This window comes from Chironomus tepperi, unplaced genomic scaffold (genome assembly GCF_022539635.2).
Source record: "Chironomus tepperi strain 1889 unplaced genomic scaffold, CSIRO-AGI_Ctep_v1 contig_65, whole genome shotgun sequence".
Taxonomy (NCBI): Eukaryota; Metazoa; Arthropoda; class Insecta; order Diptera; family Chironomidae; genus Chironomus; species Chironomus tepperi.
Window position 1 is genome coordinate 148 of NW_027226187.1, and position 20,219 is coordinate 20,366.

Below are 20,219 nucleotides of genomic sequence, written 5' to 3' on the forward strand. Positions count from 1 at the left end.
TTATGAGTGCACTCTGAGTACAGTTTTTGGGGGTCATGTGAGGATACTTTTTGATTTTTTGTGATGGCACTTTGAGTGCACTCTGAGTACACTCTTTAAGTACCATCATGAGGTCACTTTATGAGTGCACTCTGAGTACAGTTTTTGGGGGTCATGTGGGGGCACTTTTTGATTTTTTGTGATGGCACTTTGAGTGCACTCTGAGTACACTCTTAAAGTACCATCATGAGGTCACTTTATGAGTGCACTCTGAGTACACTCTTTAAGGTGCTCTGGAATGTGGTGTGACATGAGACATTTTTTGAGAAATGTCATGTGGCATCATAAACTTGAGCATGCTCAGAGCACACTCAGAAGCATGCTCAACGAGTGTACTCAAAATACACTCACTGAGTATGCTTAGAGTGTACTCACTAAGGATGCTTAAAAATGCAATATTTAAAAAAATTAATTAATTTTAACAATGGGAGGTGACACTTTTTTAATTATATTATATTTGTACTTTTAGAAATTTGTTTTTGTAATAAATTCTGTTTAATTATATTCTGAAAAACCAAAGTTAGAAAATTTCGCTTTTACCTAGATTCGAACCCGTGACCGCTCCGTTGCTTATCTAATAAGATTAACGCCGTAATTATTACTCCACTAATATTCTGAAAAAATCAAAGTTAGAAAAATTTTGCTTTTACCTGGGTTCGAACCTGTGACCGCTCCGTTGCTATATGAGACCATCGCTTTAACCATTGCTCCACCGCTGCATTTTACCTATTAATTTATGTTTGGCTAAAAGCATATATTAATGTTATGTATTTTATCGATAAATTTAAGGAGTTTTTTGGTTATTTTTTTAAATGTTACACTTAGGAGTATCGATTATTTGGGTTTTCAGAATTTATACAAATCCCAAATCCTAAATAATGAAAAATAGCAATTTTTTGCCAACGCTTGCAAGACAAAGGTGAGAAACTCTGGAAAAATGACGATTTTCTACCTTAAAACTCTTAATTTAATGTAAAAATTCAAGGAAAATCGTGATTTTTAGCGCATTTTTGAAACTTGTTTTAATTAAGAGAAACTTAATAAGACACTTTGTTCGGCTGTTCGGGCGAAGAAAAACTTTTAAACTAGATACCGTAGAGAGCTCGCAATGTTTTCAAAATATCAGTTCCATTGTTTTATTGGCCGCAAAGTATTTTTAAACTCTTAAAACAATCTCTAAATGCGATAATTAATGAATTTTATATTTCAGTACAAAATGTAAACAAACTTTTGCAAGAAAGCTTTTAGGTCTGGAAATGACCTGGATCTTGTTTTTTTAGGTCTGAAAGTGACCTGGATCTTACTTGATCATGCTTTTTTAGGTCTGGAAGTGATCTGGATCTTACTGGATCTTGTTTTTTAGGTCTGGAAGTGACCTGGATCTTGTTTTTTTTAGGTCTGGAAGTGACCTGGATCTTGTTTTTTTAGGTTTGGAAGTGACCTGTATCCTACTGGATCTCGTTTTGTTTAGGTCTGGAAGTGACCTGGATCTTACTTGATCTTGTTTTTTTAGGTCTGAAAGTGACCTGGATCTTACTGGATCTTGTTATTTAGGTCTGAAAGTGACCTGGATCTTAATTGATCTTTTTTTTTTAGGTCTGGAAGTGACCTGGATCTTACTTGATCTTGTTTTTTAGGTCTGGAAGTGACCTGGATCTTACTGGATCTTGTTTTTTAGGTCTGGAAGTGACCTGGATCTTGTTTTTTAGGTCTGAAAGTGACCTGGATCTTACTGGATCTCATTTTGTAGGTCGAAAAGTGACCTGGATCTTACTAGATCTTGTTTTTTTAGGTCTGGAAGTGATCTGGATCTTACTGGATCTTGTTTTTTAGGTCTGGAAGTGACCTGGATCTTGTTTTTTTTAGGTCTGGAAGTGACCTGGATTTTTCTTTTTGGTCTAAAAGTGACTTATTAAAAAATTACTGATCGCTGGGACAAAAATGCGACAAAAAATGCGCTTAAGTTATATTGCCAACATGCCAATGTTCACAAAAAATATATATTGTGACAATCATGTTTTTATGTGGAGCTTAGGTTACAACAGAAGGCTTTCCATCTGACTCTGTCTCTGTCACCTTATTTGTACAAATTCTCTGTCCGCACGTCGAGCTGACTTTTTTCATTACTTTGTAACAAACGTGTGTTTTTGTCCCAGCAATGACATTTTTCTTCCGAAGTGTATGCCCTATCAAGCCGTACTTTCTCATCTGTATCTCCTTGTTGATGTCTTGTTGATCTGCTTTTTGCTGAAGCTTATCGTTAGAAGGCCAATCATTTGGATTTCCGTTCCACCAAATCCTGAGAATCCTTCTATAGCAGCTATTGACGAATACTTGCAGTTTGCGATTGACTTCATTTGTCACAAACCATGTCTCACAACCATACAGAAGCACTGATTTGAAGTATGCATTAAAGATTTTCATATTTAGCTGTTTGGTAATGTTGGTGGACTTCCAAACATTAGAACGCTTTGCAAAAGCTCCACTTGCCTTCTGGATTCTCATACTCACGCCTTTCATTGCGCCTCCATCAGCTGATATTTTGCTGCCTAGATATGTGAAATTTTCGACGCGATTTATGGTTTCGTTGCCTATTAGCAATGGTCGATTATTTCGGGCATTTACTCGAATCTCTTCTGTCTTTTTGGTGTTCACGACCAGCCCAACTTTTGCTAATTCAGATTCAAGGTCTTTTAACTTCGCTTGCATATCTTGCTGTGTATGTGCCAGTAAACATGGATCATCTGCGTAATCACGGTCTTCAAGACACTTATTTTGTGACCCAACTATCCCTTTTGGCTTGTTCCATGTAGCTGCGCGCATTACTTTATCCATAATAACAAGGAATAGTAATAACGACAGCAGGTCTCCATGTCTAACTCCTGTAAGGGACACGAATGGCTCAGATTGTACACCGTCGTGCAGTACTCTGTATCTAAATCTGTTGTAAGCCTCACTGATGAGTCTTATAAGCTTCTTCGGGACAGCGAGATTCCGAAACTCCGTCCAAATAAACTCTCTGCTTATGGAGTCAAACGCTTTTTCGTAGTCTACGAAAACGAGATATAATGCTGATTACCACTCGATTGATTGTTCAATAATGATCCTCAAAGTGCTAATTTGATCAATGCACGATCTGTAGGGCCTAAATCCCGCTTGTTCGTTCCTTAACCACGTCTTTATTGGAACCATTATCCTTTGCATTGACATAAACATTTTACTCACTACTGACAAGGCGATTCCTCTCCAATTTCCACAGCTACTTAGATCTCCTTTCTTAGCGAGCTTTACGATAAGACTCTCTATCCAATCCTCTGGGTACTGCTCCAGAGTAGCTCCTCCTTGGAACCAGATCTCGTCAAACAGTGGCTTGAGCATCTTTGTCATGGGATTTGCATCCACTTTAAGGACCTCACCAGGAATTGCATCAACACCTGCGGCCTTGCCATTCTTCAGTCTCTTTACTGCCTCAAAAATTTCTTTCATGCTTGGGGATTCCGTTCTAATCGGTAAATATGGAGGATTGTCAATTGCTTCAACAACTATTCCATCTCTTTGGATATTAAGCACTTCTTCCTTAAACCTAGCAATCTGTTCATCGAGGGTGACCAAGACTTTTCCCTTTTGATTTGATTGGCGCCTGTTTTCTTGCCGACTGACCAAGCTCTTTGATAGTGTCATACCGGTCCTTCATATTATCACAATCAGAAGCAGCTTGCGCTTTTTTAGCCAAGACATACAACTCTTTCCTTAGGTCAATTGTCTTCTAGGTACTCTCTTGGATATATTCCTCACTTTTCTTTCTGCTTGTTCCTAAGACAGCTTTGCAGGTGTTCAATGTGCTGTCTCTAATGTGCCTCCATTTGCTTTCAATCGTGCTGGCATTGAGAGAAATTGCTTAGAATGACTTAAATAACATGGCATTCACTAGAAACGGCATGCTAATGATTTTGTCGCTTTATTAAAGTTCACTCAAAATCTGCAGAAAAACCCGAGTGTACAAAGAGCGTGCTAAAATCCATCGTTTTACGTGCTCACCTTAGCATGCTAAACTGAGCACATCGTTGAGCATGTTCAAGAGCACACCCTGAGCACAACGAGAAACTTAGAACATTTTGGAAAAATCTATGAAAAGTGTCCACCTGAAAACACTTTTTACACAGTGTAACTCCGAAAAAAATAACCAAAAAACTTTTAAAAATTAATCAGTTAAATGCATAACATTTATATATGCTTTTAGCCAAATAAAAATTATTATGTTAAATACAGCGGTGGAGTAATGGTTAAGGCGATAGTATCAGATAGCAACGGAGCGGTCACGGGTTCAAATCTAGGTAAAAGCAAAATTTTCTAACTTTGATTTTTAGATTATTTAATTAAACAGAATTTTATAACAAAAACAAATTTCTTATAAAACAAATAATAAAGAATTGTAAAAATAATTAATTTTTTTAAATTTTACATTTTTATGCATCCTTAGTGAGTACACTCTAAGTATACTCAGTGAGTGTATTTTGAGTACACTCGTTGAGCATGCTTCTGAGTGTGCTCTGAGCATGCTCAAGTTTATGATGCAACATGACATTTTTAAAAAAATGTCTCATGTCACACCACATTTCATAGCATGCTCACATGACCACAAAAACTGTACTCAGAGTGCACTCATAAAGTGGCCTTAAAAAGTTCACTCAAAATCTGAAGAAAAAGAACAATCAGACTGCATTCATTAAGATATTTAAAAATTTTTCCCAAATTCTACATGAGAAACTGTACTCACATTGCAGTTTCTAGGATATTCAGAAAGTGTACTCAATAGATTCATAGAGAGTGTACTCTGAGTGTACTTTATGTGGACAACAAAAAACTGACTTCAAAATTTCAGTAGAAATTGTACTCAGAGTACGGTTTCTAGGATATCCAGAAAGTGTACTCAATAGATTCATAGAGAGTGTACTCTGAGTGTACTTTCTGTGGACGACAAAAAACTGACTTCAAAATTTCAATAGAAATTGTACTCAGAGTACGGTTTCTAGGGTATCCAGAAAGTGTACTCAATAGATTCATAGAGAGTGTACTCTAAGTGCACTTTCTGTGGACGACAAAAAACTGACTTCAAAATTTTAGTAGAAACTGTACTCAGATTGCAGTTTCTAGGGTATCCAGAAAGTGTACTCAATAGATTCATAGAGAGTGTACTCTAAGTGCACTTTCTGTGGACGACAAAAAACTGACTTCAAAATTTTAGTAGAAACTGTACTCAGAGTACGGTTTCTAGGATATCCAGAAAGTGTACTCAATAGATTCATAGAGAGTGTACTCTGAGTGTACTTTCTGTGGACGACAAAAAACTGACTTCAAAATTTCAGTAGAAATTGTACTCAGAGTACGGTTTCTAGGATATCCAGAAAGTGTACTCAATAGATTCATAGAGAGTGTACTCTGAGTGTACTTTCTGTGGACGACAAAAAACTGACTTCAAAATTTCAGTAGAAATTGTACTCAGAGTACGGTTTCTAGGATATCCAGAAAGTGTACTCAATAGATTCATAGAGAGTGTACTCTGAGTGTACTTTCTGTGGACTACAAAAAACTGACTTCAAAATTTTAGTAGAAATTGTACTCAGAGTACGGTTTCTAGGATATCCAGAAAGTGTACTCAATAGATTCATAGAGAGTGTACTCTGAGTGTACTTTCTGTGGACTACAAAAAACTGACTTCAAAATTTTAGTAGAAATTGTACTCAGAGTACGGTTTCTAGGATATCCAGAAAGTGTACTCAATAGATTCATAGAGAGTGTACTCTGAGTGTACTTTCTGTGGACGACCAAAAACTGACTTCAAAATTTCAGTAGAAATTGTACTCAGAGTACGGTTTCTAGGATATCCAGAAAGTGTACTCAATAGATTCATAGAGAGTGTACTCTGAGTGTACTTTCTGTGGACGACAAAAAACTGACTTCAAAATTTTAGTAGAAATTGTACTCAGATTACGGTTTCTAGGATATCCAGAAAGTGTACTCAATAGATTCATAGAGAGTGTACTCTGAGTGTACTTTCTGTGGACGACAAAAAACTGACTTCAAAATTTCAGTAGAAATTGTACTCAGAGTACGGTTTCTAGGATATCCAGAAAGTGTACTCAATAGATTCATAGAGAGTGTACTCTGAGTGTACTTTCTGTGGACGACCAAAAACTGGCTCCAAAATTTCAGTAGAAACTGTACTCAGAGTACGGTTTCTAGGATATCCAGAAAGTGTACTCAATAGATTCATAGAGAGTGTACTCTGAGTGTACTTTCTGTGGACGACAAAAAACTGACTTCAAAATTTTAGTAGAAACTGTACTCAGATTGCAGTTTCTAGGGTATCCAGAAAGTGTACTCAATAGATTCATAGAGAGTGTACTCTGAGTGTACTTTCTGTAGACGACAAAAAACTGACTTCAAAATTTTAGTAGAAACTGTACTCAGATTGCAGTTTCTAGGGTATCCAGAAAGTGTACTCAATAGATTCATAGAGAGTGTACTCTGAGTGCAGTTTCTATGGATGACATAAAATTAGCTTCAAATTTTCATTAGAAACTGTACTCAGAGTGTACTCTTTTCGGTTAGCAGAAAGTGCACTCAAATTTTGAACAAAGAGTGTACTCTGAGTGCAGTTTTTGAATCTAATGCGACAAATCCAAAATGTTGTACAACATGAGTGCACTCAGACTGCACTCTGAGTGCACTCTTTGTAAAGATGGCACTGTGATGGCAGTTGTGAGTGTACTCACAAGTGCCATCACTACAGTGAGTGCACTCTTCGTGTGTCCGGGTATAATGCTCAAATTATTCAAAAAGCTAAATATTTCAAAAAGCTCAAGCTTCTTCTAAATTCTCAAAATTTTCAAAAAGCTCAAATTTTTCAAAAAGCTCTAATTTTTTAAAAAGTCTCAGATTTCCTAAAGTAGCATCTATACCAAACCACACCCCAAAACTCCTATTTTCTGACTATTTTTATCACATTCCATAATTGTTATAGCAACTCTAGATTGCATCCCATAGATATCAAAAAGTCCCATAACTCCATTTTTCCAAACAATAAACAAATTAGATCCAAACCTATATCAACCAACTTCCATCTATCCCACTCCATAATCCATAAAGATAAACGAGATTCAAAGCATCTCCAACCACAATAGTAAAATAAATTTTTTTATCGTGATACTCCTTTGAGATAAGCTAACTACAAAAGAAATATACATGCCATTTGCTCCTTCCTTTAAGTTTAAAAATAAACTCACAATAAAGAACGCGCGCCACACTCGAACATAAAAGAGGAGAGAAATTTATTGCCTTTTTTGCTTACACGATGTACAATAAGACATAAGTTAAAAGCCAAAAAATATAATAATAGAGAAAGCTATGCTGGAATCAGCAAATAATCTTTATTTAATTGTTTTATGGCTCATTATATTTGATTACACAGCAAGATTACTTCCTTTTCTCATTATCTGCTGTTCTTCTTTTCATATCAATTTTCATTCATATTTTTCCTCTTTTTATTTCCTTTCTATTTACAGCATGGATACTTGGATGGTTTATGTGTAAGACAGTGCCGTATATTCAAGGAGTGTCGGTTGCTGCATCTGTTTACAGCTTAATTGCGGTATCTTTAGACAGGTGAGTGAAAATTAATATTAATGAATATTTTTATACTATGTATGGCAGTGGTGGACAACCTGTGTGCTGCGGTACACTAAAAAATGTCATGAACCATTTGCATTGTATGATTTCGGTCCAGGCTTACCAGAAAAGTGTCCAACAATTAATTAAAGGTTGTCCACCACTGATGTAAGGCAATGAATTTATCCTTTGATCATTGAAATCACTGCAGCTATAAATCTTGTCATACTGACTATCTTCAATGATTTTTTGCGGAACTTTAATGAAAACAAAAAGTTTTATGCTTATAAGAAAATAATTTATTGATTTTTGATGGAATTATAATGAAATGCTTTAATTTAGTGAGACGAAAAGGCATAGAAATTGAATTTATGGTCTAGTTTTTATTCTTGGAAGAGTTTTGTAGGTCAATTAAGTTTTAGGTCAGTTTTTGGTAAGCTGTGAATTGATAATCAAGTAGGAAGAAGTGAAGAACATGATATGATTTAGTCAACAGCTTAGCACGTGGGGGTCGGAACTCTTATTTACTTCGCAGAATGAACAGATCAATTGTGAACCGTTAAAACCTATAGATGTCGCTTAAAACGAGCACAACCGCTGGCTACCGCCTGATTATTCTCGATACCAAATGCATTATTGTCCTGACCGACTGGTTTCTTTTCCATGAGTTCTATATTCGTCCACGTGATCTTTTGCCATCCACAAAGTCAGACTTAAAGACCTTCTGGGAATCGAATTCACGTTCTTCAAAAGGAGAACTTTTCAAATATTGCATCTGATGCCTTGCCTTTCAGCCATTGAGGCCTTACTACTGAACTGAATGATTCCCTTACATATGACTCAACACCCCAGTTCCAACTCTACTTTGACATCACAGTTGATAAATTGATACATCAAAAAGAATCTCAAAACCAGGTTAACGACTTGATTTTTATAGTCCCAATAAAACCAAAGTCCATCTCTTTACTGTCATTTAAAGTACTCAAACTTTTTGTACAATTGATTTAATATCAACTTTCCTGTTTTATGGCACGTGAATCTTGTATAAATTCAGACGAAAAAAAAAGTCAAAAGTCAGTGAACTTTTTTAAAGATTTTTTTACGTCAGGAAAAAGAAGTCACAACCTTTATTTAGGTCACATTCTGGATGTTATTTGTATTCATTTTATTTTGTCAAATTGCCGGGAAAATAATAACCATAAAAGTTGTAATTCAGATGGAAATTTATGACTATTGAGGAATATATTTACGGATGTTGAGGAAAAAACTTTAAATATTGAGAAGCTTATTGAGTGGAAAATATTGAATTTGCATGGGAAGGGGATGAAGAGTGATACAGCTGTTAGAGTATTTTCGATATTCTCATTGATTCAGTTAACTGCATTGTAAAATTCAAATTTTAACGTACATTTGGAAGTTTAAAAAAGATAAATTGCTCAGCTTTTACCGTTATTGCTCAGTTTTTGAATATTTTTTGCTCAGTTTTGACCGTTATTGTTTAGGTTTGATTGTTATTGCTCAGTTTTGAGCTATTTTTCACGTTTTTTTACCGTTATTGCTCAGTTTTGACCGTTAATCCTGTGTTTTGAAGTTTATTGCTCAGTTTTGACCGTTATTTCTCATTTTTGACGGTTGTTGCTCAGTTTTGAAATTCAAAGCTTAGGTTTGTTTATGTTTACATGCAATTTTTAACTTCTTAGATGCATTTATCTAGATTTTAATTTAGAAATTCTTTTAGACATCCATTTGTCATGAGTTCTGTTTTAAAAAGGAATTCCTTAAGTTTTATATGAATTTCTAATAAGTATTTGCAAGAAACTATTAAAATCCTCGGTATTAGTGCGTAAGATTTCACAAATTTCGAATTATTTCCACTGAAGTTGACGTAAAACTTCTGAATTTGGCATGAAACTCCTGAATTAAGCATTATAAATATTAAAAGCCTTCAAAATCTCAATCTCATTAAAATAAACTTTCATAATATGATGCAGTAAACTTATAATCCAATTTATAAAGTTACTATTCAACCACATAATAAAATAACTTCCTTTACATCAACAACAGTAAATGCAAACATTTGTCCATTCCTTTTGTCCTGATTGAAAATTATTCTAAAAAGAAATTAATTTCAATTTTTATATATTAAAAAACATTTAAACTCGACAACATATTCAAAGTTTTCCATCACATGACATAAAAAGGCTTAAAGATAATTGAAAACTCAGCAGATTTCTATGTAAAAAAATATATATGAATTGAATATGCAGAATAAATTATTAATTCAGATGCATATGCATTGAATATGGAAAACTAACAGCTGCATACGCTTGGCTGAGTCTTTTGTGCTTCATCGGGAGAATAAAAAGAGTTCCTATTATTCTTTATGATCAATTATCGCTCGAATGTGAATCATTTATGAACAAACAGACTGTTTGTTTGCCTTAATTCTAGTGCAAAATATATAAATGATTTTAATTTTTGGCATAAAATGACGTGGCATATTCCAGCATACTCTATTTGAATTAATTTATTGTGTTGTGGATATTTTTCACAATAATTCCATTATTTCGAGTTCATTTTAATACAAATTATTTCATGCTTGTTGACTATGATCAGAACTTTATCAAATACCTATTTAACAAAATTTTCAGTCAGCACCAGCACCAGAAGCATTCAATTTTCAAGCATCTAGTATTGAAAAATCAATCAATTTTTTATATCCTATAAAAATATATAAATTTCCATAATTAATTATGCATTAAGCTTGGTAAACAATTACAAAAGGTATGCATGATTGTAATCCATCGACACTGAACAGAGAGTCAAGGAATTCGTTAAAATAAATTAATTCGTTTATATGTGAACATTTCATGCAATGTTAAATTATTGTTGGATAGATGTAGTAAGTTTAGGAAGGTTAGATGCGCATTTTTAATGTGAATTGGAGGATATCGTCTAATAGGATCTCAAGAGCTTGATCTCCTTAAAAATACTAGTTGGTTATAGTCGCGAACATTACTTTCAATTGAATCTTTAGGGAATAGCTTCACTTTTACAATTTATACCCGAATCGACTATACTGCAGTTCATATTCATAATGACGAAATCCTAGTGACATTCTTTATGACTTCCTTTAAGCTTAAATAACACATGGTTAATAATATCTACTGACATTAGTGGAAAATCAGCTGAACTCTGAAAGATCCCAAATTAGGCACCAAGTCTTCATTTCGAATATTCCATCTTCCTAATGCAATTTGCCTTACAACAATAGAATTGTCATTAACCAAAATAAACCTATAAAATGCATCTGTAGATCTCTAAACTTAATATTTACACGAATTTTCAAAATTTTTTTCAACTTTTTACTTGCTTTTTCCCAAATTTCTCTCATAAACACAAGACACAATAGCCCCAAAATAGTCCTGACGTCAACCAGACTTCCATTAACAACTAAAATGAATGACTTCCACCTGTAATTTCCCTTTCTCAACATTACTCCACTCATCAGGAAGAAATTAAGTTCCTCATTTTTTTTCACTCATTTTATACTGAAAAAGCATGCATAATAGAGGGAGGAACGGCAAAAAAAAGTTTCCAATCAAATGCAAAAATGTAACTTTTTTTTTCTCCGTCCTTTTGTATGTTAAAAATATATTTTTTTTCAGTACATACAAAGCAGGAATAAAAAGCAATATCTCGTCATTCCCTTTCATGTACAGGATTTAGTGAAAGGAAAATATATATATGTATACTAATACTTCTCATGATAACATGTTTATTATGCACGTAGAGAAGTTCTGGCGTCAATAAAAGGAAGTTATTAAAAAGAATGTTCCATGCTTTGTGTGAGGTTTTTTCCTCTTCGTCTTCCTTTTCCTTTTTTATTATCTCAGCTGTTTACATTGCATCTGAATTTACAGCGGTAACGAGTTGATATACCTACGTAATAGTCTTAGTTCATTCAATTGACTCACTCATTCGAGAAAATAATAATAACAAGTAATGGGATGGGTTGTGAGTGACGTCAGGAAGTTATTATTGTATTGAATTAGTCACGTGCCTTGATTGTTTCAAGAATTTCTCAGACAGCGTCTAAAGGCTGGCTCTATTGTTGGCTTCAGTCTCCCAATTTTCAATTCCAATTCAACACAAAGCCAGCTAATCAGGCAACATCAGGAACATGACACTACACCTAAGTAGTCAGGGTTAGTCATATTGATCAGAGCTAGAAGTCGAATTGAACTCTGAGATACGCCATGGATCACACTTGATCTGTAAGATCTAAGCTTAATAATAATGATTTAAAAGTCTAGGTTTCGAAGCAAATTCAGGCTTTCGTTTTAATATTCAGGCCGTGACGTGATACATGCAGGATCCGGTTTTTGACAATATTCCAATCTTAAGACAAACTTGAATCTCTCGTCCCTATTTCTCCTGCTACTCTTCAAATTCCTGACCGATTCCTTAATCCAACTTTGTCCAGAGACCAATCATGGCTGAATCTCTTCATTAAGCAGTCGGAGTATCTAAACTTCCTAAAAAGAACAAATTTGGATATGGCTGGATTTGAACCCACGACTTTCGGGTTATCGTACCAAATTTGAGTCTAGCATCCTACCATTTTGACCAGCAAGGCACTTAACTTCATAAATTTATGAATGAATGAATCTACAATATAGACTTTTTAGACATCATTAAGTAACACCCCCAAATAGCATATTTCCTTACCACTCAGCTATAAATGATAGCAAGAAAGTGCAATTTTAATAAAAAATCCTTTCTTCCTTCTTCATTTTTTTTATGTATTTTGAAAGCTCTTCATTATAATTCAGGTTTTAATGCATCTACACAAACCATTTGTGTATGAAAGTGTTTACACTATATTATATACATCTATCCATAGAAATACTTGAGAAAAAGGATGAGAATCTCTCTTTTTTTGTCTGTCTCATTCAAGCACATTCCATCATGTCATTAAATGAGACATGTTCCGTTGTGCTTATTTCACAGCAGAGAAACTTTTTTTTTAGATGAATTCTTTTGGTTCGGAGATGATTCGTCTTGTTATTGGAAGTGATTTTGGTTTTGAAGACTTGAAAAGGTTGGGAGGTGCAGTTGTTTACTTTTTGGGATGATTGCAGCTCTGACCGGACACATTTTGAGCTTTTTTACGCTATTAGAAGAGATTTGAGGACTTTGGCTAGTCTACGTAACCTCAAAAAAAACCTTTCTGTCCCTAGCTATGATGGAACGTTGTAGACCAGTGTTGTCCAAGTAATGTGCCGCGGCACGCTAGTATGCCGCCGAAATTCCATGTACGGTGTGGTGTGGGCTCTAATGTGTGCCGTAGCATAATAAAGTTTGGATAATACTGTTGTAGATCTTCGTCATTTGCTGCCTCTAATGCTGCATCCTACTCAAATGAACCCTCAATGTCCTCAATCAACATGTTAATCCAATTACTGTACATCTCCAAAAATGCGCTCTAGGCACTAACCTCAATATCGTACTTGTTATTTTTTTGTCAACATGTCAGCACGTGTCATATTAAAATTTTCTCTCATATTTCATAATAATGCACAGCACAATAGAAGATATGAGTATGATAAACACATGAAATTTAAGGTATTGAATTTTTATTCATTTTTAAGCAAAAAAGTTGTCGTGAATCACTTGAGTCCTTTGTGTTTCTTGCTTAAAATTGATGTTGTGTATCCAGTGTGACCTAGAAAGTTTATGACATTCCTTTAACTAATTTATGATTTATGTGGTATTATTTTATATACAATCCTTTCCATTAAATAGCTTGTAATACTAGTGATGTGGTGAAATAGGTCACTCAAAAAGGAATTTAATGACTGAAATTGCTTTAAATTTATGTTCGAAGGGCTTGATGATTGATGGGATGTGATGTTGAGGAAGGAACTTGGGGCGGGGGATTCGATTAATGTTGTTTTTGCTAATGAGTTCAGTAAATGAAGAGTTTTTTGGGAAACTAGACTCATTTTTGGGTACTAGACTCGTTTTAGGCTAGAAAAGCTCTAATGCAGTGCTGTCCAAACTGTATTCAGCTAAGACATATCTTTTAGATTCGTCACAACTGAAACTGCGCTCTACATGCATTTCATGCCTTCAAAAGCACAATAATGAGTCACGTCACACAGTTTAATTAACACTCTTCTAATGAGTAGCTACAGATCAAAATATCACCATCCAAATTCCCTAAATATCCAAGTTCTAGTTCCTCAAAACCCAAATTTCATCAAATAAATCATAAAATCCAATTTAAATTTTGTTTTTCAATGAAATTTAATCCTTACTTCGCTATTATTCATCAACAACAACATGATGTAGAGGAAGAAGCAGCACAAAAGCTGCTGCTTTTTTTGTTTATTTGCTTCATTTATGAAATTGCTTATTGACCGAATTAATAATCGATGTATGTAACGAGTTTTGTAAATAAGATAAAGTTTATAACATGTGTATGAGTTCATTCAAACTGTAGACTTTTGTAAGGCATAAGACATAAGTCTGAAGAAGACGTATGTTGACAATAATAATGAGAGCAAGTCGGAAAGGCTGGAGAAAAACAATTTTTAATTTAAAAAGTTGCGCTTTTGAAGATTTTACGCTGTTTTATAAGAAGGAGGGGATTCATGTTATGAGTTTCGTCAGATTCTTGAAGATTGTGATAAGCCAGAGGCATAGGCAGGTTCAATTGACCTTGTAGGAAAGTGTGTCTGTGACCCTTCCTGTTATGCTTCTGTCACAAAAAATGTCTAAAATACTCAATTTAATGAATTTGTGCTTTATTTGCCTGCATATACCTTTAAAATTACTAAATTCAAATCCTCAAGGCTCAAATCATCCCACCAGGGACATTAAAAATTCTCAGTCATCAATAAATCCAACATTGGTCAATTACGTATTCATATAGTTGTTTAGTTCCTAATTGTATTCACACCATCATGAGACTTTAATAGCTGTGATTTTAATTTACAATCATTTTCAAGATTGTCATGTCTCAGCATCCTCAATTCCCCTCTTTAGAGAGGCGTTCTTAATATTTATGCATGTAATTAATTTAAAGAAATAACTTTTCTTCAAAAAGTTGTTATGTCAAAATGTCTCAAAGTTTTTCATTTCTCCACTCTCATAATGATAGCACTTATAAATACATTTGAAGACGAGAGTCATAAGAGGGATGAATGTTGTGATGATGATGATGCTAAAATTATTTAAAATTGCCTTTTTGAATTAAAATTAAGAGAGCAAGGAATTTGTTTTTGCTTTTTTAAAAAAAAAAGTTTTTCTTTTGAAGTGAGAAAATTAGAAGCTCAAGAGTGAATTAGTAAGGAGGTGTAGGTTGATGAAATTAATGTCTGTGAACTTGATATGTTCTTTTTACCGACTTTTTTGATTGAATTAACTTTAAAATGACAGATTTGGATCAAATTTTGAATTTAAAGATCAACTTTTGAAGTTCAAGTTCAAATTTTGATTTTTTGAATCAATTTATGAATTTTAGAATCAATTTTGAATTTTATATTCAAATTTAAAATTTAATTTTGAATTTCAAGTTCAAAATTTGAATTTTGAGTTCAATTTTAGAATCAAACTTTGAATTTAAAGTTCAAAATTTGAATTTTGAGTTCAATTTTCGAACCTTAAATTCAATTTTCAAGTTCAATTGAACACAAATTATGAATTTGTTGCTCAAAATTGACTTTAAATTTGATTTTCAGAGTCAAATTTCGAACTTCAAGTTCAATTTTTAAACTCTAAATTCAATTCTCCAATTTTATATTCATATGTATCATAGATTCTATTCCTGAACAATCAATTAAGCCATCGCATCCACCAATTCCTAAACTCAATCAAAAACTCATTCATCATTTTATTGATCTATTGATTCACAAATAAATCTTCAAAGTTCACAAACCAATTCATACATCCAAAAAGTTTACCAATTTCATATGTTCTCTAAAATAATTCATCACCCACTCATCCATCCATTCATGCACGACATATTCATAACAACATTCATTCACACCCCTCTGAAAAAAAAAATGTCAAAAAAGTCTTTGAAAGTCTGAAATTTATGTTTGGATAAAAGTCTCGTTATCCATACAATTTTGGAGCAATGCAGTCATGTTAGTGCTAAAACATGTAAATAAAGTTACTCAAAGTGATGAACTTTCATTGTAACAAAAAAATTATTGTCTTTCAGTTGTTCATCCTACGTAAAATATTCCAAAAAAAAAGTCAAGTCTTTGAAATGTTTCGAGTCTGTACACAAAAGTTTGTAATCAGCTATTTACATAGGTTTGAAATTCAAATTTTTCAGCACAATCCGAAAGTTTTTTTGTAGCTTTTTTTGATAGAATGTTCATTTTTGTGCTGCTTCATGCCTGATGCAGATGAGTTAGGAACTAAAAAAGTATATCAAAGAGTAAAATGATAATGATGGTGGGAAAAAAGATCAAGTTCAGAAACTTTTGAGATTTTACTAGGAATTGTGAGAAAAAAAGGCAACCTTCAAAATTCCTTTTGTTCCACCTTCTAATTACCATACTTAATCCTAGTCAATTTACATAAACTTTTTTTCCTGTTTTGTTACAAATTTTTTCGTACCAAAACCAGGATTTTGCGGTGATGCTGTTGTGTTCTCAGGAAAAGATTAAGAGCAATTTGAATAAATATATATTTTTGGCATAGATGGTTCCTTGTTGGATGGTAGTCAAGTTTTATGGTAGATGTAAATGTAAAATAAGTTTATTTCAATTTCAAGTGACTAAATTAGTTATGGAATAGTCAAAACTTTTGCTCAATTGTTCTCTATTCCTTGTGAACTTTACATTGTAGGATAATGAAGTTAGCAACTTTGAACCCGAGTTATGTAACATGACGATGACGTTGTAGATGCATACAATGTTACGTCTTGAAGGTTTCAAATGACCGTCATCATGTGGCATGTGGCATCATGTGACGGAAAAGGAGTCATGACGACATGAGCACTTAAATGACTGTTATATGATGAAAAAGCATCAAGACGTCATGATGAATGCATCTACAACGTCATCGTGATGCTGTTTCGCTTGAAAAAGCAATTCTTTTGAAGTATGAGATAGAATTTCAAGTTGAGCTTTGCCTTTGTTGAAAAACACACTGCGTTGGTGGATAAATAGTTTGTTTAAGCTGGTCTGACTCTGGTGTGGGGTCGGATTCTCTAACAAACAATCAGGATAGTCATTCAAATGAGCATGCTCTTAACTAAAATTCAGGGACGTATTCATCTACAGGAAGTTGGTTGAGGTATTCGGTTTATAACTGTCTCCTCCTTTCTGGCTAAGTCTCTAGTATTAAGTATCATTAAATGAGTATTACCACTTTGTGAGGATAATCATGAAGATGTTCCTTGTCTATTTGGGATATTATTCATCAAATCCGGCTCCATGCGTAAGGCATGCTGATCCAAGTTCATTTTTTTTTCCTTTTTCTTCGTCTTGTGTCTTACGGCATCTAATCATGCGACATTAAAAAGTCAAATGACCAAATTCATTATTTCATCACAAAAATTATTGAAATTACACAAAAACAGCCATTAACAAGCACCAAAACAACAAAATTACAAACAATTTCAATTAAAAGATATATTTAGAGACTTAATTTCCATCTCCAATCTCTTTCAATTAACAAGACTGTTAATACATGATTGAATACATGGATTATTTCAAATCCTCTTTGTTTGCATTAATTTTAATCTCTAAAACATAGGCATTAACGACTGTTGCTAAATTTTTTGTGTAATTGAAATTTTTGCAATTTAGCAATTTGCCGAACATAATGCAAATTTTGATCTTTAACTTTTTAAAATAACAAGCATAAAAGGATCACGAATTTCATTAAAAAAGTTGGTAAAATCAAAGATTTTTGATCACTTTTGTGACTTTTATGACTTTAATGAGGCTTTGTGAGGCTTCATGAGGCTTAGAATTGAAGTTCACAGCATGATGTGATGTGGAAGGAGAGTCTAGACAGGATCATGTGCTGGAAAACTTGAACATTGTTGGTGACAATCTTCCTTTTGAAGAGTGATTTTGAACCCTATGTGCTGCATTTTTAAGTGTTTAAGAACAACGGATTTAGGAATGAGGTGTGTCATGTCACAAATAGATTCCCCAGCCCCACTCTAGTCCTTGAGGTCCTAGTCTTAAATACCTCACAGACATCATTTCCATACAACCCCCCAAAATCCACTCTTAAAATTACAAAATATCGAAAAAAAATGTCATAAAATTTCGTAAACCAATCACAAATGTTCATCATCATCATAAATTGTTCTCTGTACAAATCTCGACAATGTACAGAACTAACATACATGCATTAAACTATGCGCGCAGCAATGCAAAGTTAAATTGAAAGAAAAGAAAAAAAGTAAATTGAATGAGACAAAAAAAGAAGAAGAAATTCCAGCACGTCTTTATGATGTATAAAATTGTGCAGATAGTTTCAAAATGTCTCAAGGTTGTCGAGTGTGTCGAAAAAACATAAGGGAAAGACTTCATCAAAGCCAAGGCTGTGATTTTTCTTCTTTTTCTTTTATTGTCTTTTTGGGGAGCAAAAAATTGTAAATTTTGCAGCGACTCAAAAGATTTATGGACTTTGTTCTTCTTCCTTACTATCCATGTCTCCCTCTTTTTATTACTTTAATATAACAAATTGATAATAGCTGAGTGCCTTCATAATTTAATGACGTTTTGTTTTAGACAGAAAAAATTGTATAACATCAGCAAAAAGCTCACTGACGACGATGACGATGGAGGAAAATGTATACATGATGTATAATATAATAAAAGTCATGCTTAGATAGGCTGACGCTATGATTTAATTGAATAACGCTTAAGATAATAAGAATTACTGAATAAATTAGCGTCATATTTACAGTACTGTTGGAGTGACGATGCTGGTTTTTATGGTAATGAGTTGGTCTACTCATTTATGGCTGCTTCTTATTGAAATTCTATTTCTTTGTTTTGTGGAATTTTAAGATTCGAATTTTTAGTCGATAAAAAATTTGAATTTTTTTCGACCGTTAATTTTCAAAAATAAAATGACGGTTATTTCTAGTTTCAAATCGAATTTTTTGACAATTTTTGGAATGGAATCTAGATTTTTCCACTTAAATGTTGCTTTAGCTTCTTCAGAATCTAACTCCACTCCACTTACACTGTCATGCTTATAACATTTTCATACTCCAATGCTTTTCAAGTGTATTAGCATCGCGACAGCGGCAGCGTAAACTCCAAAAGGCAATCACACTGATTTTTCCAATTAAAAATAATTTAATATTATGTGGAAAAACTGCGACTGTTCTTATTTAATGCAAGGATATAATTAACTATTTAAAATTTTACTTCCTTTTTTTCTAATAAATTTTAAATCAATCAACAATCATGACAGATGAAGGTGATGAAAAAAGTTGGTAATTTATCATTTTTGATTGCTTTATTCCTTCTTATACATGCTGGATGATTTTTTTTAAATTGATTAAAATGTGGAAATTATGAGCTGTTCTAGGAGCTTCATAATGAGATAAGTTGCTGATGATGGGTTGTGAGAAATTAACAAATGTACGATGCATGAATTATATATCTTCAAAACTCAGCTATTCATAGCCATTTTGACAATTAAAGACGGTAATTTATGCTGAATTATTTTAACATTTTGAAGCTAGTCGAAATGAATTTTCATGGCAAGACAACTTGAATCAATTAACTTGACTTCCATCAATTTCAAGCCAATTTGTTCCTTGAATGATTTTTCATGACATAAAATTAATAAAAAGCGTGTAAAAATCACCAAACAAATCAAAATATGAAGTTGTTTATAAGTGACGTCTGTGAAAGTAATTTATGAGTCGGAAGTGGCTCGGTGGCGGATTGGTTGTACTGGATCTAATTATATTGGGATGTTCTGCAGCTCATGGGTTCGAATTCAAGCAGGAAAATGAAAACTTGTACTTTTCGAATCAAATGTGATCCAAAAGTGATTAACAAGTCTCATTTTGTAGCTTCATAGGCAGTAATGCCATCCATATAGCTTCTTCCGGATTTGAATTTGATCTGTAATTCTTACTTAGTACGGTAGTCTTTTCATAGTAACTTACTACAATGTACAGATGAATTGAGATTCCATGATATCACATAGATGTCGCCTAAAACCAGTGTTATCGTTTTCGGCTAATGCTTACCAATTGATTTCCAGTGCAATAATGTTTTGATCGACAGGTTCCTTTCACAATTGAGGATTCCTTTGATTCCTTAGCGGTCTTCTTATGTGGGCACATTTTCAAAATGGGCCGAAATCAGTCTTCACGGAGCCTTCAAGACAATTTCACGTCCTACCCTTAATACACCGACGTAGCACTGCTCTAGGTGCTGCGTAATTTCTTGATAAGGCTGTAGCAGCATTTAACCTTGTAATACGTAATCGAACGAAGGCGGTTA

The 20,219-nt window shown here is 33.7% G+C and overlaps 1 protein-coding gene across 1 annotated transcript; it reads right to left on the reverse strand.

Moving 5' to 3' along the window:
- Window positions 1–2,239: 2,239 nt before the first annotated feature.
- On the reverse strand, window positions 2,240–3,720 carry LOC139100448 (uncharacterized; the record flags this gene model as incomplete). Its single annotated transcript, XM_070653039.1, has 2 exons — window positions 3,261–3,720; window positions 2,240–2,921 (listed from the first exon to the last, which is right to left on the reverse strand). Coding segments are annotated over exons 1-2 (1,142 nt in total), but the record flags the coding sequence as incomplete, so codon positions are not given.
- Between the last annotated feature and the right edge of the window lie 16,499 nt (window positions 3,721–20,219).